Below are 22,313 nucleotides of genomic sequence, written 5' to 3' on the forward strand. Positions count from 1 at the left end.
CAAAATATTATGACTGTAATTACCTACTACCATATTCATCATGGTATGCTAAGTTCTTACCTCAATATTCTTCGAAATGTGCGAGGTGGTGGGATCAACACCATCCATGGTCTCAACAGGTGAACCAAGATACATAAACTGTGTATTCCTTGGGCTAAGATGTTGGTATTCTTCCTCCTATGCTTCAATGAGTGGCGTGATGAAATACATTCCTTAGATACGTTTGCCGCTTGCATTTCTTCTCATGCTCCATTGGCCTTCTCTTTCCCCTCTCCCCGGGTTTCTCATAGTGGTAGGAACTAATGTTGATCGATTTCCTTCTACATAATTCGACTAAAATATATCTCCACTTCTCAACATTCCACCTTCCATTATTTCTACCTCCATTATGTCTTTATGATGCCTTCACATATGCAACTCCTCCAACAACCTATTGCTTCAAATGCAATATTCCAACTACATCATAATCCATCCCCTTCCCTCCTTTTGCATGCTTGTTCTCTTCACCTTAGACCACCCCTAGTTCTTCCCAAATTTACCCATAGTGAATGAATGGATTAGCCATCCATAGCATAATATTCCATATGAAAGGTTTTGCAATCACATAGAAAGATTTTAAGTGACATAAATATCGACCAGATAAATCTCCGTTGTGGAACCTCCAAAAAAATTCATTACATTACACTATGTGATACTATGGGCTCTATTGCAAACATGACAATATATGTTTTCTAGCACACTTTCAAACTAGAAGTTTTCAACATGAAAAATATTGTTTCTTACTTATTTCAAATGGCTCTCCCTTTTTGGAGTCCACTGTCTCAACCCTACTTGTTGATAGGTTATATTATCATCCACTAGTTGTTGAATCTAGTTTCTTAAGATGATTAGGAATTCTGTAAAGAATATATTCTAGAAAACAGTGAGCACGTATTTTTGCAAACAATATTCAATGCTAATTCTTCAGTCCTTGTTCTAACTCACCACAAAATCATGTTGCTTCTGCTCAAACAAACTAGTACTTTCTACCTTCTTTAGATTCCATGGCTCCCACATCCTTCTTACCTAATAATCCCATCATAAAATGATCCTGGGCCTTGCAAAGGAACCCATTATTGGCACGGGATTAGTCAGAATTGTATTGACATGTAGTCATGACCAATAAAGCCTTGTCCAACACTCACCCTTTTGGAATCATGAATGAAGTGGATGAAGTCTCACTCAAGTTGCCTATGGGGGACAAATAGAACCAAGATTTTACAGTTAGATGGGAGAGTTTTATATACATGCTTAGGTTTATAAATTGTTTTAATATACTCACAACATGTTCATTATAGGTTTCTAAAAGGTGTGATTAATTCATATGCTAGAAAATACTTTATGAAAACATAAATCTAACAATATTCTTTCTCAAAAGACAAAGAAACAAATCCAATTCATGACTCATATATCATGATCAAATAACACCAAATCAAACATACAAAGCACCCTAGCCATAATTTCCATTACTTCTTCAAAAATATTCATGATGCACTACAAAATTGTACTCCAAAATGTGAGCCACAAGCCTAATATTCTTGATAAGCAAAGAAAAGTATAGACATTAGTGCAATAAAGTATTAACTATCTCTATATGTGTTAAACATTCAGACACGAGACTGACATAGAGACTCAAGCATTAAAAATTTAGACACATAACCATCTCAATCCAATGAAAACAAAAATGGAACAATAGATACCAAGCTAACTAAAATCATCCCCACTTGAACTCAACGATAGAGTGACTGGCTAAATTGAACTCCACTGAACTCAACCCCCTTCCTCTCAAACCCCCTAAGCTAAAGAAATATTATCCCTTTATATATTTAAAAACGTCTTTCTTATCATCATTCACTCAGATTCCGTCCAACTTGTCGAGTCTCCCATGTTGGTCTAACTGCCTAAAATATTTTGACAACATCGTCTAGTTGTCCCATTCACCTTGCTCAATAAGTAATGCATACTTGAAATATCCCCTAACAATTCCTTCTCCACTTATCAACTTTCCCTCTTCAATAAATTTATTTCAACCTCATCTCACCATTGTAATTCTTTTCACTTATTCATCTCACCATTGCAATTCTGGTCCTTTGTTTGCTACATGTGATATTCCTCCTACTTAGAAAATTTTTAAAATTATCAAAATTTTCCTCCATGGCCCTAACAGTAACCATTGACTCTGGAATCTTGGATTATTTGGGCATTTTCTTTAAAAATGAATTAGGGGGTAGAGATTGCGTGAGCTCTTGGGCTAAAAGTTTTCAAGACAACTAATTTTCAAGATAAGTGGTGGTGGGAATGGGCATGGAGGTAATGGTTTGCGTGGCCTTGTCTCTGTAAACTTGATGGATTAGAAATCCATCAGGAGAAAAAGTGATAAGGACATGTAAGAAAGGTATGGATTTATCCAATTCAATTTTGATGCCAAATTGAATGTGAGAGAAATCCTATTAGGATAGGAGAGAAAGGTGTTAAGAGTAGGTAGGCCATGTTCCTAGATGAAAAAATTGTCATGTACAAACTAATATCAACACTTTGACTATGGATGCCAAGTGTAACAACCCTTTCTCTATGTTGAGGAAACTAGGGCATCGTTAATTAAATGATATCTCTACTTTCATAATTTCTTGTGAGTGTATTTTCACTTCTTGATTATGACCTTCTTATTGTGTTTTTCTCATCAAGACAATTACCAATTCATGAGAAATAAAGAGACAAGCTACATAGTATATAGGCTACCAGCGAGGGCCAAAACCTCTCACTCTTTGAGAGGAAAAACCAAACGTTTTCTTCTTCTCAAACCTTTAATTGATGAATACCAAGATCATGACAAAGACCCTTGACACTAGATCCCTTCCAAGCCCAAGTCACAAGCCTAATATTTATCCTTAGATCAATGCTTCTCTTCTTCTCCTTCTTCTTCTTATTCTCGACTTCCTTTAAAATTTTGACCTCTTCTTGTAGGTCTACAAATTTTTTCTTCGTAAGAAAAACCCTAGATCAGTCTTCTGATGCTTGAATGGTCTCCTTATAAAGGGAGACTTCTTTCTCTTCTACACGATTTCCTTCACCGATGTCTTCACCCAATCTAAATCACCCATATATGACTATAACCTTCGGACACCTTCAAATTCATAATATTCAAACATGTGAGGGTGGATTAGCCCAAAAACAATCCCATAATCATGTAACATCCTTCACTATCCTTTCTTCTTTCTTTTTTGATGTTAAGGATCCTTCTATAATGAATTTCACACTTGATTATCTCATACTTCCTTAACCAAATTGTTGTCCTACAAATGAGCCTGGGCACTACTATATATAGTGATTTTTCCATGAATATTATGCCAACATGATCACTGGAGTAGGCCAACTTTATCTTTCTATAATTTTCCTATTCATTGTAGGAAGACTTGAGTGAGGAATAGTGCCAAGCTCTTGGAGGGTGAATGATAAAAAAGAAGTTGACTTCTACAATGTGTAACATCCCTTCAATACATGACAACTACTCTTTAGACTTTTATTACTAGATGACGAAATCCCTAAAGGCTCTCAATAGGAGCCTTAACTAAAAATAAAATCTCTTGCTCATGAAACCCATGAGTCAAGTATTATAATAATTTTATTTTTCTTCTTTCCATATTTTACATAAAATAATAATTACATGTCATTATGAAGACTAAACCTAGTTACAATTTTTATCACTCCCTCTTAACTAGGGAGGTATTCATAATGGTACTTGGTCATTCTTAATCTAAATAATTTCTCATAAGAAGAGTTGGATTGGTAACCCATCTCTATATCATCATATCAACCAACATTGTCACATATCAAGGCTTCACTAACAAATCTATCTCTCCACAAGATTTGATCTCAATGTTGGGGAGATAAATGATTTATAAACACCCTTACCATTGTCTCCTTGGGAACATACCCCACCTGGGTTCTCAGGTTGTGTTCCATCAAGACTACTCTTATCTTTGATTCCCAACTCCCAATTATAACCTTCGATCCCAAATCCTCCAAGAATGACTACTATTATCTTGGATTCCCTACCTCATCCTCAAAGAGCATAAAATGCTAGATGATTACAAAATCCTCCATTCTGTCTTCCCAAGTGAAGACCAAAATGATGTGTCTATCTATCCCTCTTAATTAGGGAGGACATATATATTCCAATAAAGGAAGTTACTCATTCCTACAAAAGAAATTGTTCACACCTAATCCGAAGGCGGTTGGGTAAACTGGAACGTGAACAGTCATCAAGAAGATGAACTGTTCCGTCTCCTTTGTGTATATAAACAATAGTTCTCTAATGAAATGATAGATCAGTTTTCTTCTGTTAATTCTGGAGTTACCCTGGCCTGACATGGTATCAGAGCACAGGTCCCAGGTTCTAAAAATAGTTGTAACTCCTGCCTCTGTCCTGAGCACTGCGCTTCTCTGTCCTGCGCTGCTCTGCCTCTGCCTGGTCTGACATTGATTCTCTGCGCATTGATTGCCTCTGTCCACACCTGATGCACCGGCTCTGAAATCCTTCCGTTGAGGAGATTTCAATGGAAACGGCGTATCAAATTCAAATCTTTTCGCAAGACGCTTTCTACCAAGTATATTCCTGGTTTTCAATTTTCAAATCTTTGTTTTCGCATTGCAGTTCTTAATTGATGTACATTGTTCTTCATTACAAGCTTGATTGGGAACCGTATCTCCATAAGAGTTATATGCTCGGTGAGTAGAAACATTCAACGCCTGATTCCCCAGTAAGGTGCTTTCAATCGCTGTAGAACAATTGTAATTTTTGTGGCCTTGAAACCACTGAATGGAAACCATTCTATCGAGCCCGATATAGACAGGCGAGCAATTCCAAGTCCGGGTTCGAGGGCGACCTACACTTGGCATTCAGAGGTACCCAGATGAGCTCTCTCGTCTTGGCGAACTTCATTCTGGTCTATGGCTCGTCCTGTGTCTTTTTTCATCAAATTATTCAGCAACCTCTACTGTATCTAGCTTCCCCTCCTCCCATGGTTTCTGAAGCCCACGCATTGACACTATGGCAATTTACTGGTTTGATTTACTACGGAGGATTCTCTTCATTTACATGTTCGGTATTAATTTCACATTAGAGTCAAGAAACCCCGTTGTTAAAGCTTTTAACTCTGCAGATAGCATTTTTTTCATTTAAATGTGCACTGTCCATGGTTATGTGCTGTTGAATGTGCGTTTTTTTTTATATTGAATACACACTATCCTAGATATAACATTACTCTATGTGCCCGTTTGCTGGCCTGAGGAAGAGCCGTCAAGAAGGGGCCGAACCCACGACAGCAAGGATATGGTAACTGATTCAGTATTGTGTGTTTTATTCCATGTGAGTGTGAATGCCCAAATGGTAATGCTGTGAGCCAAAGTATTGCACAGTCAATATAAACATTTTTTCAAAGCAGTCAAAGTATTGTGCAAAGCATTCAGAGTATTGCGTTGTTTTTCATCAATCAAAGTGTTTGGTATTGCACGATTTTAGGTGAATGGTAATGCTGCGTTGAAGCATAAAGTAATATATTGAAGTGATATGTACATAATATTTCAATGAGATACTAATGCTTCTGTCAAGAATTAGAAGGATTTTTAGAAAATATAGTGCATAAGGCTGTAAGGAAGTTTTTTTATCAAGCAGAAGTTATTTTTTACAGAATGCACTCAATCATTTCTATGGTAGGAATAGTTCTCACTGGCAAGGAGAACTATTCTGAATGGTCTCGGATGGTAAAACACACCCTCATCTACAATGTGTTGTGGAAAGGAGTGTGTGTCGAAGAAGAAGACAAAGACCGTGTGCAGCCTGTTAGTGCTTGAAATTTCACCTCAGGCTGAGAAAGGTAAACTTCAAGGTAACATCAAACCACTTAGCCTCGTAGCTAGCCCTACAGGGCAAGAGAGGGCTCTCTCCGGTCTATCTCGACAAATATCTTCAACGGGCAGAGATAACCAATAAATAACACTGATTTTAGGCTAGTAAAATGATAAAAAGGTTTGATTTGAGTTTTTTAGGGTTTTGGTGCAAAATTGGGGAAAGGCAATTTTGGGTGCGGGGATTGGACACAGTTTTCGCAGGGGGTTCTTTGGGGCAAGGTAGGAGACTGTATTGATGCCTTTTAAAGATTTAGATGGATGAGAATGACTGGTGAGGAGCTAAGGAGAGCAAGCAATCACCTTGAATTCTCCTTAAACAGCTAAAAACATTGATATTAAGCAAACTTAAAAGCAGAGCATGGCAATCATGAATTCTACTTTAACACTTCATTTGCCTAATTTGCAGAAGGAAAAGTAAGATGATGAATCACATAAAAAATTTACAAGTACAAAGAGATACATGCCATCAATACATGTAACCGCAGGAATCCCAAAAAAGACAGCAAAACCCTGGTCTTTCTTCCTTTGCCAAAACTGCAGAGATACAATGAATAATACAATAGTAGCTTCTCCCTCAAGAGTCCAACCTCTCCATCCTCTGAAAATGACTAAGAAAATACATAATATAGGAAAGCTAACACCTTTCCTTGCCTCTAGGGGTCGAGCTCATCCTTCTAGGAGCTATTTCAACCAATTCTAAACTGAGCACTAAAATCTAGGCAGTCAAAACAACTTGCCTCTATAAGCTAGGAAACCAATTCATTCATTAAATGTTTGCTATTTCATGAATGAATCTTCTAGAATAGGTAAATAAGTGTCATGTCAACATGAAAATACATTAATTACATCAAAGAGGGTGAAAAATCCCATCACAAGTCAAAACTGGTCAAAACTGGGCGAATTCCTAAGCTGTAGATGAATTCCTGTGAAAACTGCCCAACAGGTCGCGCCCTCTTCCTGAACGGGTCGCGCTACTTTGGAGTTGACTTTGAGGTACTTCCAGGTGTCCAAATAATGCAAAAGTGGGCTTGTTGGAAAGGTCTGGATGTCTACGTTCCAACCCATGTAGCATTTCTGAATTTGGTGGCCATTTGCCCCTCCAAAATTGCAATCTCCAAAGACTGCTTCCTGTGTTTCAAAAAGGTGGCAGAAAGTCATTTTTTGCTTGTTTTTTGACTTTCTGGAGGCCCAAAACTTGGTGAAATTTCTTGGCAATTGCTGAGCAAGTGTATCTTTGCATGAAAAATCCAAAAATGCCGAGTTTTCCCAAAAAGGAGTTTCCCAACGAAAAGGTCGCGCGCCGTTGGTGGAGAAAACTTGTTTTTTGCCAAAAAAAATCACAAATGACCAAAAATGCTCAAAATTTTTAGAATTTTGTGCTTGAGTTAAGTCATTTAGTATCATGCTCCTTCAAGGAAGCCTCAGCCAAGATGTGGAGTGGATCGGGCCTTTTCCTTCGTTTTAGTGCTTTGGCCAACAACCTCTCCAAATGAGCATTGACCTAGAGAAGCATAGCCTCTCGAGAGATAAAATCCTCCCATGGGATACCCTGTTGTTTTGACTCTTTAAATGCTACTCCAAGGGGACAAAAACACAAGTGAGATGTTAGGGAGGGGGACTTTTGAAGGGATTTAGGGAAAAGACATATGAAAGGGGAATTTTAGGGAAGAAATTATGAAACATATACCATCACATAATCATATTTTGTAGGGGTTTCATAGGAGGTAGGGTTTAGGGACTTTGATATTTTTGGTAAGGAGATTAGGTGAAAATGACAAGGGAGATGGTTGGGATGTGGGGAAAAAATGGGAGTGAAAGGGATGACCTTTAGAGCAGCAAAAAAAAACCCTAGCTTTACTTGCACTTTGACATTTTTAAACAAAATACACATGAACTTCTCCTTTCAAATTAATGGCATTAAAACACATTTTCATGCTCATGCAAGCTTTAGCAAGCAATAAACCTTGATGATTAGAGGCCTACCAGCAACCTTGAAGAGATTTGGGGTCAATTTGCAGTTTACAGACAATTTTTTGTGGATTAATTCCCAACAGGTCGCGCGCGCCCAACAGGTCGCGCCAGTGTATTTTCTCAACTGGTAAGACCCTCGTGACAGGTCGCGCGCTTTTGCAGGAGGCTTTTGGAGGCCTTCCTAGTGTCATAATCAGGTACATGATAGCGCGTTGGAAAGGTCTTTGAGTCTACTTTCCAACCCAACTAGAATTTTTCAATTTGGAGTTCATTTGCCCTGTCAAAAATCTATTCTCCCAAGACTGGTCAAAAAGTGCCATATGAGGCTGCCTCAAGAAAGAGTGTTGTTGCAATCAATTTTTGAATGCCTTCCTCAACCCCAAATTGAGCTCATGATAGCTCATTGGAAATACATTTGTGTCTAGTTATCATTTTACCCATCAAGCAAATCATTTGGCCAACCAAGCTAGGAGAAAACTTGATTTTCCCAAGGTCACTTCAGAGGTGTCTTTGATTCTCCTGAGGCAACGATATTCTTGACATTTCTCTCAAACCATGAAACCTGTGAAAAACGTGAAGGAGTTTTTTCTTCTTTGGAATGTTTTGGACAAAAACCTCTCTCAGTTTCCCAAAATTCAACTTTTATTTCTCTAAAACATCTTTTGAGTGAAACTTATCCCGATGTGTGAAACAAGGAATCTTGTCGAAATGAAGCGAAATGAAGGGGATAAGGGGCTTCTAAATTATTGGGGAAATTTTTTGAAGTAGGGAGGGATGTTAGGAAGCAAGGGAAAGTGGAATTGTGGAGATCGAGTGAAGGGAAGGGGTCTAAAAGGGAAAAACACAGGCCCAACCTAGAATATTGCCACGTTGTAGCAAGAAACTAGGGTTTGTGCGAAAATGAGGAATTTGCGGGATATAAGGGATGGGAAGTGTTTGATAAGGTGCTTTAAGGATAGGGGAAGGTGTATGAACATCTGGATACAATTTTTGCCGATGATTTGACCGTCCAAGAGAAATTGCCTTCAAAACCCTAGGAGAGGGAAATGACCTTACTTAGGCGCAACTGAAGCATGGACAAGGTGTAAAATGACTCATTAGACACTGACATGATAATGAAAACCCTATGAATGATGATAGACTCAGCTGAATATTGACATAGATTGGCATTTGGGCAACTTTTAAAAGAGTGAGAGCAAACCCTAGACCTAATGCCTAGTGACCAAATTTTGCTTGAAGACTCACTGAAATGACAAAATTTGACCTTGAAACTCTGAGGCCACTTTGTAAGAGCATATTTGATCACTGTAGGAAGGCTGGAAAGACTGACACTAAAACAACCTACATCAGATAAAGAACTTGTCATTTGGGAAAACAAGAAAAACAAAGCCTATGCATTGATCGCAGTATCTGTAAATGAAGAAGTAAGTCGTCATATTTCATCCTATTCCACTGCCTTTGAAGTTTTACAAAAGCTGAAAGAACTCTATGATTCACATTCTGCACTTGAAGTTGTTCAGCTCATGATTAAACTCTTCACTCTTGAACTGAAAAATAATGATCCTCTTGCTCTTGCATCTGAAATAAAGTCTATAATGCATGATATTAAATCCACTAAGGTTGAGCTGGATATCTCTCTTATTGCCTTTCTCAAAGCACTCTATCCTACCTACTCCAATTATCTTGAGTCATTACAAGCAAGTGGAAATATTAAAGATATAACCTTTGACTCTCTTGTGAAAAAGTTTGCTGAAAGAGAGAAAGCCTTTGGAAAGAAGACAGTCCCTGAATCTTCTGAAGAGACTGTTTGCCTTGCTCATAAAGAAAAGCATCCCACTTAAGATTCTACAAGAGGAAGAGGTGGACGAAGAGGAAGAGGAAGATACTTCAGAGGCAGGGGGGGCAGACATTCTCAAGTAGAAAAGGTAGATCTGTATTGCATTCGTTGCAAACGAAATGGATCACATGATGCTTCTACATGCAAGCTACCATGGGACAAAATTGAGCAGAGAAGAAATCAGCAGAAAGGTAAAACTGATGACATAGACAAAGGTAAAGCACCTGAATCCGCTCACTATATTGAGGCACAATGTAACATTGGAGTAAATGAAGATTTGTTTAATGCTTCACTTGCTTCTTCGAAGAATGATTGGTTGCTTGATTCAGGAGCAACCTGTCATATGACTCATCGGAAAGATTTTTTTGAAGATTTCACTGACAATGTTGATGGAGCAGTATACTTTGCAGATCAGTCAAAAATCAAGCCATCAGGGCTTGGCACAATCAGGCTTAAACTGCCTGGTCTTCCAGACTTTCTTCTGGATCATGTTCTATATCTCCCACAGCTCAAGAGAAACTTGCTGTCCCTAGTCCACATCCGCCAGCAAGGTCACTCCATTCATATGTTTGATGGAAAGCTTGAGGTAAGAAAGGAATCTGACCACTCACTTGTCATGAGGGGAATAGAAGAAGAAAGACTTCTTAAACTGCAAGGAACCTCTGCTCATGCACAACATTTCTCATATATTTCTCATCATGAAGAAGGTACACTTCCGTCAAGTTTATTATGGCATGCTAGATTTGGACATTTAAACTATGATAGTCTCCGCTTGTTGAAGAAAAATGGTGTTGCTAGTTTGCCTACCATTCCTAGAAAACATAAGCAATGTGATGCTTGCGTTCTAGGAAAGCATAGCAAACAGTCTTTTCATGATTCACATTCAAGAGCACATAGGAAGCTTGAACTCATTCATTCAGATTTATGAGGTCCAATGCCTATTCCTTCTGCAAATGGAAATAAATATATCATGACATTTATTGATGATTACACCAGAATGTGTTGGGTTTATTTATTGAAGAACAAATCTGATGCTTTTCAAACATTCAAGAATTTTCATAAGTGGATTGAAAATGATGCACAATCTCATATTGGGTATATTCGCACTGATAATGGAAAAGAATATACATCAAATGAATTTGAAAACTATCTTCGCCAACATGGGATCAAACATCAAACAACTGTACCTTATAATCCCCAACAGAATGGTGTAGCAGAAAGAATGAATAGAACAATCTTGAATATGGTACGATCCATGCTTTTCTTCAAAAATGTAAAGATAATGTTTTGGGCTGATGTTGTTCTATGTGCTACATATATAAAGAATAGATGTCCATCTAGTGCTATAAGAAACAAGACTCCTTATGAATTGTGGTATGGACATGTTCCTTCGGTAAAACATCTCAGGATTTTTGGTTCCACCTGTTATGCTTTAATTCCAAAGGTACATAGAAACAAACTTAGTGCTAGAAGTCGTAAGTGTATCTTCCTGGGGTATTCAAACACCTCTAAAGCATACCGTCTCTATGATGAAGTAAATAAAAAGTTTGTTGTATCTAGAGATGCCGTTTTTCTTGAATCATCCAAATCTGACAGTGTTGTTGAGTGACAACTTGATCGCTTGGATAGATTCACAAAAACAAAATCATTTCAAGAGTTTGATAATCAGATTCCACATCTTGAAGGGGGGATTCCTATACTAGATCAACATGTGGAATCTTCTTCTGAAGAACAATCTCCCTTGCATGAAACTCCAACATCGGATGATCCTTTAAGTGATGTAATTGATAGAATTGGGAGACTCAATCTTGATTCAGTCCCAACTCAATCAACAGAGCAGCCTGGACCATCTCAGAAAGGTCCCCCAAAGTGGCTGACAAAGACACTTGAAAGTGTTCATCCTGATGAAATTGGAAAAACAGGAACCAGAAATACAAACCGACAAGATGGAGGTGATGTAGATGACTCTAATTCACCTGTTGATATGGATGTTACTTATGATTGTGAATTGAACTTGTTTACAGATTTTGAACCAACTTCCTTCAAAGAAGCTGCTTCTCATGATGAATGAAAAGAAGCGGTGCAGAAGGAGTATGATGCCCTCATAAAGAATGGCACTTGGAAGCTGGTTGATCCTCCATTTGGAACCAAACCAATTGGCTGCAAGTGGGTCTACAAGAACAAGTACAAAGTTGATGGCTCACTTGACAAGCACAAAGCTAGGCTTGTGGCAAAATGTTTTGCACGGAAGGAAGGGGTCGATTATGAGGAAACTTTTGCCCCCACAGCAAAATGGGCCACCATCCTGACACTCTTTGCACTAGCTGCCCAGAACGGTTGGAAAGTCCATCAAATGGATGTAAAAACTGCATTCTTGAATGGAGATCTAAAAGAGAATGTCTTTATGTCCTAGCCTGAAGGATTTGCTGTGAAAGGACATGAACATAAAGTATGCAAACTTGTGAAGTCCTTGTATGGCCTCAAACAAGCACCACGAGCCTGGTATGAAAAACTAACTGAGCATCTTCTGAAACTCAACTTCAAACATTTTGATCTTGATGATGCAACTTTATTTGTCAAGAAAGTTGGCAAAATAGTTGTATATCTTGTGGTATATGTAGATGATCTTTTAATGACAGGGAACAATGAAAGCTATATTGCATCCATAAAGAAAGAATTAGGAAAAAGTTTTGAAATGACTGATTTGGGCTATGTTCATTACTATCTTGGCATTGAAGTAACCCAACATCCGAAATCCATATTTCTTTCTCAAAAGAAATACATTGGAGACTTTTTAAACAGATTTTGCATGACAGACTGCAATCCTCTTTCTACTCCAATGGAACAAAACTTGAAGATCACATCTATTGAAGGAAAGGAATTTGAGGATGCAACAAAGTATATACAGCTTGTAGGAAGTCTCATCTACCTCACTACTACCAGACCAGACATTTCATTTGCTGTTGGAATCCTCTCCGGGTTTATGCAAAAGCCTTGTGAGGGACATTGGTCTGTTGAAAAAAGAGTTCTAAGGTACTTGAAGGGAACTCAAAACCTTATAATCAAGTATACACAGGTGGACGACTTCAACTTGATTGGATACTCTGATTCAGACTTCGATGGAGACAAAGAAACTGGGGTATCTACTTCAGGATATGCTATGAGTCTTGGATCAGGAGCTGTCTCATGTAGATCACGCAAACAATCAGTTCCGGCAGATTCCACAACAGAAGTAGAATACGTGGCAGCAGCTGAAGCAACGAAAGAAATCGTGTGGCTCAGGAAAATTCTTGAAGATTTGCAGGTAAAACAAGTACAATCAACTCCACTCATGATTGATAACACCTCTGCAATAAAGTTGTCCAAGAACCCAAAGTTCCATGATCGTACTAAGCACATCAATACTAAATATCATCTGATTCGACATCATGTTGAGGCCAAAACAATCCATCTCCGCCATTGTTCCACAAATGAGCAAATTGTAGACATCTTCACCAAAGAGCTTGGAAGAGAAAAGCTTGAAAGATTTAGAACGATGCTTGGACTCACCAACATCCCTTCAGATTAAGGGGGGGAATGTTCACACCTAATCCGAAGGCGGTTGGGTAAACTGGAACGTGAACAGTCATCAAGAAGATGAACTGTTCCGTCTCCTTTGTGTATATAAACAATAGTTCTCTAATGAAATGATAGATCAATTTTCTTCTGTTCATTCTGGAGTTACCCTGGCCTTATAGAAATGTACATAAACTCCCTCTTGCTTAGGAATTTTCCCAGTTTCTTCCAAGTAAGAAACTTGTTTCCAGGCTCCCTCTTAATTAAGGACTTGCAATAGCTCCTCAGATGGAGAAGAAGATGTCATGGATTTCTTCTTTGTTATGGATTCTTCATCTTTTGGTATTTATTCGTAGGGAAGAAACCATCCATCACTCTCATCCATGGGTCAGTCATTTTATTATTCCTTTCATGAGGAAGTGATCCATCAGTGCACATCTGGCCTTGCTTCATGTCATGATGCTTTCTTCATACTATCTCCTTTGGAAGGATATTACATCCTTGTACATGGTTCTCTTCGTAGACATTCATAGTTCTTCCCTTGGAAACCCTACATAAGCCCATCCAGATATTTCTTCAAAAATAAAGGAATGAAAATTAAAAGCATTAGCTTTGTGATGGTATTTCATCCTAATATCTTCTAGTTTGTATCAACGTCCAACATACATATCGACACATCTCCAAAGATTTATATTTTCAAGGATATCTTTCTCTTTGAGTCTCCATTAGTGTCTTCATATCTTCCAATGATATATCATAGTCAAATCTTGTTGATCTTTTAGATATTGATTTCCTTTACCATTGTTGCATTTTCCACGATCTATTACTTCCTTTCATCACACATTTCATTCCCAAGAGCTTCTAATAAGAGTTCCTAAATTATAGTCAGCCACCTCATACTTCACATGATGACATATTATGTTGATTTCATCTACTGAATGTGTGACCCATGCATTCCTTCATCCCTTTGAGTGAGGATATCCTTTCCTTTTATCATGTTATTAAGATATATCATTGGTTCATGATATATGCAACTATATGACATGACTTGCACAAAATCAAATATAAGCACACATACCCCATTTTTCCTTTGGGTCATCGAGACTCCAAGCAAAAACTTCTTCTGAAAGAGCTTCAATCCCCTGATCTGCTTTACTTTTATATCATCATAGCAGCATCTCATGCATTCTACGAGTTTCAAATTCTTGATGAAACACATTCTTCCCCTGGTGATCGGTGAACCTTTCAATGAAGATCCATTTAGAGGATGTTGAGGATGTTTCATATATTATTCTGCAGATGTTACCCTTTTGATTGGTGTATGATGAGCCTTGTCCTAGATGGCTTCTTCCTTTATCTAATAAGTGTCATTTGAGCTTTCAATGATGGTTCCAAGAGATATATCCTTCATAGTTGACTACCATATATTTTGTTCCTCCTTCATATTACCTATGGTAATCTGATGAGCTCTTACTTCTAATGCTTCTACCATGATGTCATTTCCAAATATGACTTATCCTATCTTATTTCCAATGGTTCCTATCTATATAGCGAGAATTTACACAACTGAAGAGTACTTTAGTGGAGCATATTATCTCATTCATAGTAGAGATCTCTTGCTTCCTCGTTCTTAAGCTTCTTCATCTCAGGTTCTTCCATTTCTTCGGTAATATGTGCTTTGTCCTTATTTCTCTTTTTATCGTCCTTCTTAAGTTTAGTACAATATCTTCTATAGTTCCCATATTCATGTCATCCATAACATTGAATCTTAGCCATGTTCTTCTTTTTCTAAGGGCCAAATTTACAAAACTTGTGTTTTCTCTTTATGATAACAAGATATGCTTGACTTTTCTCATTTGACCCAATGTTAGTTTTTTCCTTTATCCTAGCCTCTTCAATATTGAATAATGACCATATATCCTGAAAAGGAGTGGCTCCTTCCTTCCCATAAATATCTGAAGTGAAGTTACCCCATTCCTCTCCTAGTGCATTTATTACTATAATGGTCATTTCTTTGTCAAAAATTATTTCACATAGATCTTGAAGTTGATCTCTTATTTCTAAAATCCTCATGAAATATTAGGCTATTATTTCTTCCTTTGAAGTCTTCAATTTGTAGAGTTATTGCCTTAGAGAGATGAATTCTCCTGCAGTACTTACGGAAAGCAACTCTACCAATTTGTTTTTATATCTTTTGAACTGCTTAATTTTGATACACATGGGATGAGAGAGCCCTTAATGGATTATATCTCAATCCTCTAGGCCCTCACTGCCCCTTTCATGTATTTAGCAAATGTTTGAGAATATTATTTAGGAGGTTGGGTTATTGACCCCTTAATTTGCTCGATGACTTCATTCTCAATAAGATTTAGATGTGTTTTTTTCTTCCATGTATAAAAATTTGAAGCCCCAACTAATTTGTTTCTCCCCTTGTAAAAATACATTTTGATAGATTGAGATGAAGTCATAAATATACTTACTTGAGTAGATGCTTCTTTCTATAGTTGCTTCTTCCTTTAACTTGACAGTGATATAGATCGTAGAAGACTACTTCTTGATAGATTCTTTCTACAAGAGTAATCCTTGTTCCATTTTGGAGAGAGATCACTTTGTTGGAGTTCTTCAAAGGTTAAAGTTTTGATTTAATGAGAGACAAATTGTTTAAAAAACCCATTTGAAGATGATGACAATTTTATTTGATCTAACATTCTTTGGTATTTTGAAAAATCTTCCACTCCTTAGATGATGGTTGAGAGATGTTCTTAGAAATTCTTCTAGGGTTTTTGATATTTTGTTCTGCTTCCTCCTTTATTATGATCCCAAGACTTTTTCCGAACAAGATTTCTTCAATCTAGTGTTTTGGTATGATGTATATCATGAAATTGTGCTTTGATATCCTTCCACTAACTCTGGTGCCTCTATTTGATTAAATGCCCCTTCTTGACTTTGTCACCTAATCCAGGTGGATGTTGGTGGCCACCCACTTATCCCACTTGGACCCTCACAACTCTCTCTTTCAGTTTTTCAGTTTCTTTAATTGTAGCACAATTTACTATTTTTAGTAGTTTTTCAGGTTGTGAACTTTTGGAGCCGTTTTGAGGCCCTAAACGACATTTTTTGGGAAATATGGGAGCAACATGGGTCCATGGACTAATGTTGCTCTTCCCAATGTTTTAGTGCTTGGATAGATATTTCTTACGAGCTATTGAATGCCTCAAACAGAGATTGGGTGCCCAAGTTACGACCCCAGGAAGTTGATGTACCAATTTACCCAAAACGAGGCCCACAGTTTGGTGTTTCATCTTCTAGGGTTAGGTTTTTGGATGCTAAGGGTTTTCCATTGTTTCTCAACAATAAATAGGGCTTCGAGCCTCATTGTAACACAGTTCAAAGGCATGTAGCTGCCACATCTCTTCTCAGAGATAAGCTACCATCGCCTTAGCTGGTTTATTTCCATTTTTGTTTGTAAGCATATTTCAGTATTTTACATTAATGAAATGAAGTATTATTTCTGTTGCATCTCTATTTTTATGGTTATCTATCTAATTTGTTCCATTCCCGTTTAATTCCAAATCATCACCTTAGCTCCAATACCATGTTGAGAAATCCAGGGCACCGATAGTTAGGTGCTTTCTTTACTTTGATAATTTCCTCAAAGAGTCTTTCCACTTCTTGATTATGATATTATATTTCCTATGTTACTATTGTGTTCTTTTCATCAAGACAATTACCAATTCATGAACGAGAAAGAGACAAGAGACACAGTATATAGGTTGTCATCCATGGCCAAAACCTCTCGCTCTTTGTTAAGAAAAACCAAATAAATTCTCCTTGTAGAACCTTCAATGTATGAATACCAAGACCATGACAAAGACCGTTGACACTAGATCCCTTCCAAGGCCAAGTCAGATGCCTCCTATTTAACCTTAGATAAAGTCTCTACTTCTTCTTCTTCTTCTACTTTGATTCCTTCAGAATTTTGGCCCCTTCTTGTAGGTCTGTAACCTTTTGCTTCATAACTAAAACCCTAGATCCATTGTTTGATCCTTGAATGGTCTCGTTTTGGAGGGAGATTTCTTTCTCATCTACTTGGCTTCCTTAAGTGGAGTATTCATCCAATCTATATCACCCTTGTATGATTGCAACCTTCAACCTGATTCAGATATGTAATATTCACATGTGTGAGGATATATTAGCCCACAAAAGGTCCCACGATAATGTCACACTTGATTATCCCTTAATTTCTTTCCCGAATTGTTTTCCTCCAAATGAGGTTGACCACTACTATATATAGTGGTTTTTCCATGACTATTAGGCAGACATGATCACTCGTGTACGCCGAATTTATCTTTCTAGAGTTTTCCCTTTCATTATAGGTTGACTTGAGTGAGGACTAGTGACAAGTTCTTGGAGGGTGACATATAAAAACAAATTTGACTTTTACAATGTGTAATATGCCTTAAATACATGACAACGACTCTATATAATTTTATGACTAGATGAAAAAATCCCTAAAATATCTCAATGGGAGCCTTAACTAAAAATAAAATCCCTTGCTCAGGAAACCCATTAGTCAGGCACCACAATAATTTCATTTTTATTCCTTACATATTTTACATAAAATAATTATTAAATGTGATTATGAAGACTGAACCTAGTTACACTTTTCAACATTGTAATCCCTTTTGTAATTTTTATTATGAATTGTAATTCATGTAATGAATTGCGGAAATTTAAACACAATGAATCACTAAGCAGAGTGGACATGGATTTAGTGTTTTGAGGAGGAGTTGCATGGAATGTTGACAAGTCAAGGCTATGCATTAATGGCCGCCAACCCTGTGATTGAGTTTTAATGACCTGCATGGTAGGAAGGGAGATTGAGTACGGGATACCTAAATGGATGGTTAGCCCATCACCCCCTTATCATACATCATTGGTTGCATTGTGTAGACAAAACATGAGGGCCCTGCAAAGGGGTCGGTCGGAGAAAAGATTCAACTGAGACAGAATAATGGATAACGATTAGGGTGATTTTCACAAAACAACATAGAGAGAGTGCACTACAAACTATGGAAAATAGAAACAACACACTATGAAATAACTGTGGGTTGTTTGGAGTAGGAAATCGAAAACATAGTTGTGGGTTTTGGGTTCTTTTATGTTGGGATACACATACAAGGGCTTACGATTAAATCTTCGAGAGTGAAGGAGAACCACTGGACGAGGTTGATGCTAGAGTGGAGGCACAAGGTGTAGCATAATGAAATGAAGGAATAGGTAGATACGTAGAGTATTTGGGAGCCCTATTGGGTTGAGGAAGTAGAATTTATGTGTTATTTTGATCCCTAGTTTGTAGTGGATTAGGGTTAAGAAAAATGCATAAGAACAACATAAATATTACTAAAACAAACTAGATGGAGAGAAATTTTCTCCAAGACGATAGATGGAGAAAATGCATAAGAACACTATTAGTAGTTCCTCTCTAGATGTTATTTCCTCCTATTTCTACTCATTGCGGAAAGAAACCCTCACTACCTGACTGAACCATAATATACATGGATATGGATGCACATTTCGACTGACAACCTCACCTCACCAGCCCATGCCTTCTCTAATCTAGGTATATTGGTTACATTGGTCATTTCTTGTATTTTCGATGTAGTTTTACTTTTGGATGTTCTAACTTTTTTTTGCAAGAGGTAATATTTTTGCTTGCAAGTACTTCCCCCATCAATTTTTTTATCAAATACTTTTTCTTTCCTTGTCCCCTCCATTTGAATCTTATACGTTCGAGTAAATTGAGAGTTAAATTTTTCCCAAAATTTCGATGGTTCTCATCTACCCTTTAGTATGCTCATCCTGGAAGAACCCGAGGTCATTGAAGTCATCATGGAAGGCATGCAGAACCATGGATTAGGGTTAAGAAAAATGCATAAGACCAAAATAAATATTACGCAAACAAACTAGATGGAGAGAAATTTTCTCCAAGATGAAGAGATTCAAGAGGATGTGAGAGATTGGGTTTGAGATACAAGAAATATCTACTTCAATCGTATGATATATCTTCAAATTTTCATTCTCTACTAGCATATGAAGTCAATGTGGGTAAGGAGCTTTTGGAGAGAAGTGAATTTGAGTAATAAATATTCATATGTGTTGATGCCATCTAGATATAGATAAAGAAATTAAATAACAAAGTGCCTCTCTAGTTGATAAGATTGTTGATGTGGTCTTCCCAAATTTAGTAGAGGAGAATGAGAATCCATAAGAAATACCTAGGGACTCTCCTTCATATATGTTTAGGTTGATAATTTTTGTTTATCTTGACTAAAAAAAATATGCTTCTCATGTTAATTATAGGTATAGATTATATAGTAACTCTACATTAGAATGTTTTTGTTCTATTATTGCATTATCATATCAATATAGTAATATCGACAAAAGCTCTATGCTTGTGGTATGCTATTGTTGTTGTTTTCCTAATGGTTGGCCAATAGCCACAAGAATGTACCTATTTTATTAGTTAATATGAAATTGTTGCTTATATTACACATAGAACCAACATAAAGAACAAAAACTGAATTATTGAATAAGATCACCTAATTCATAGTGAAGCCTAGTATTAGAGATTTTAGATCCTAAAAAGACTAGGTTTAATAGAATTTATAGTATTTGTGATATTAAAAAGGCTGAAAACTAATAAATTTAGTTAAATCCATGTTAAATGTCAGTTTCAAAATATTGAGGATGCCTTGTTAATCTTTTCTCTCCTCTCTCTAGTTTTACTTCCTTACTTTTTATATTTGTAATTTATATTACTTTAACTTGTATTATGCCAAATAAAAAATGTATCATCCACTCAAAATGTTAAATGATTTGAAAGTATTTTACATAGTTTATATCTAAAAACATATAGCACAACTTTAATATTCATAATAAATAAGAAAATTTAATATTCATAATAAATACTCATAAATATAAATATAAATATAAATATGAATATGACTATTTTAATTATTAATTATAATCAAATTAATATGGATGGACATTTCTGGGCTTTAGGGAACAACGAAAATGGTAGTCATCCATTAAAGTCGGCCAATAGTTCACCTCAGGTCAACTGCTCAAAGTATTAATAAAAAGAATTATATGTCAATATAGGCAGCCAAGACACGAAAGCGTGTTAGTAGAAAGAATAAAATCTCAATATACGCATCCAAGAGACAAAAGGGAGTTTCTGAGGTAACACTCAATTTCCAAGCAACATTCATTTACCGAATCTCTCATCATTGCCAATAATGGAAGATTTTCTGAATGTTCCTACTGATATCCAACGGCAAGTGTTGTTGCGCGCTCCTTACATATCACATGATGAGTTGAAGGATGTGTGCAGAAGCTGGAAGGAAATGATGTGTAGTCCCCGGTTCTATGAGGACAGAAAGACCTATGGCACGAGCCAACATTTGATATGTCTTATTCAATCAAATCTCACTCCCGCTGTTTATGGAATAACAGTATACGACCCTGTGGAGAAGACGTGGGAAAGGACACCACCTATTCCTTGTCCTTTTGATCTTATTCCATTTGTGACCGTGTTGGTTTCTGTGAATGAAAAGCTTGTCGTGTTTGGAGGATGTTTTATCGAAACTGAGATGTGGGTGAGGTTGGACGTTGTTGTCTTCATCTTTGATTTTGTGTCCAAAAAATGGCGCCGCGGCTCCAACATGCCCACTAGTCGTATCAACTTCGCTTCTGCAGTTTCTTCTTCGAAAGGACTTATCTACGTCGCTGGTGGCGAAGATGAGAATGGCAACTCTCTGTCTACTGTGGAAGCTTACGACGTGGAAGAAGACAGGTGGGAAATCTTGCCTCCCATGACTCAAAACCGCTATGGACCTGCGGGTGTTTGCCTGGACGGGAAATTCATGGTGATAAGTGGAATGCCATCTGGTGGAGCAGTCGCAGCCTTAAGTAGCGCGGAAGTTTTTGATGAGGAGACGGGTGGTTGGCAGACGCTGGAAGACATGTGGAGTTTAAGAAGGTGTATTATGGAGCAGGATTCCGATGTTGTCTGTATATGTGAGAACATGTACGTGATCGTTTCAAAACAAGTGATGAAGTATGATGCTGAGAAAAATGCGTGGATGCCTGTAGCTTCTGTTCCACAAAATTTAGAATTTATTTTCTGTGCTGCACCGTGGCGTGAGTGGATTTTTGTAAGTGGCGTTAATGAGAAAGATTATCCGATCACCTATTTCTTTCAGCCGTCAACTGGGCAGTGGAAGGCTATTGACGCAGGGCAAGTGTTTGCTCGTTATCCTTATCCTTTTGTATCAGCTGTAACCCTTGAAATCTGAATATTCCCTTTTCTTCCATATGTTTTATATTTCGCATCATAAATAATGTTTAGTTATTTTTAAATGGTAATATTGAAATTGCGTTATATGTTATTTGATCTCGGACTCTGACTAGCGTCCTTCACTTATTTTGCTTTAATTATGAACCGTAATTTAATCCCATTTTGAAAAGGAGCGATTATCATTAATCTCTAAGACTTGTTCTTTAAACAAATTTAACTTTGGGACAATTAATGTTATGCGCCTTACTGTGATATATACAAGAACTGCTTTACAGGAGGTTCCCCTACAAAAACATTACCCATAACATTCGGGCATTAATGGTGTCTCTGTTTTCCATGAGGAATAAACTTCATTGTTACAATTCATGAAGTCATGGACATAAGGAAGGTACAATATGCAATTTTGACTCTTTTCTCTGACCGTTAAGATGAATCGATTTTGAATTAAGATAAATCGACTTTGAATTAGGTGCAATGTCTGTGTTGATATATTAAGAGTGTATGATCAATTCTCTTTATAAGGATTTGTGAGTTTCCATATATAAAGCTGATTGCATTGTTAGTTTTAAGGATGAGACCATTGATGCCAAGGCCAAGAATCCAGAGATGAAAACTAGTGGGGGATCTTAGAGGTAAAGC

The 22,313-nt window shown here is 37.2% G+C and overlaps 1 protein-coding gene across 1 annotated transcript; it reads left to right on the plus strand.

Annotated features, from left to right (window-relative positions):
- Positions 1-20,613: 20,613 nt before the first annotated feature.
- LOC149178559 (F-box/kelch-repeat protein At1g80440-like) lies at positions 20,614-21,672 on the plus strand. The gene has a single exon (XM_089422141.1). It carries the CDS (start codon positions 20,614-20,616, stop codon positions 21,670-21,672), a length of 1,059 nt encoding a protein of 352 aa, XP_089278267.1.
- Positions 21,673-22,313: the final 641 nt, after the last annotated feature.

The sequence above is a fragment of the Pinus tabuliformis genome, chromosome 4_1, assembly GCF_031772625.1.
Source record: "Pinus tabuliformis cultivar Carrire ecotype Pingquan chromosome 4_1, CPIR1, whole genome shotgun sequence".
Lineage (NCBI taxonomy): Eukaryota > Viridiplantae > Streptophyta > Pinopsida > Pinales > Pinaceae > Pinus > Pinus tabuliformis.

Coding starts and splice junctions, on each gene's coding strand:
- LOC149178559 (XM_089422141.1), top strand. CDS start 20,614: ATGGAAGATTTTCTGAATGTTCCTACTGATATCCAACGGCAAGTGTTG.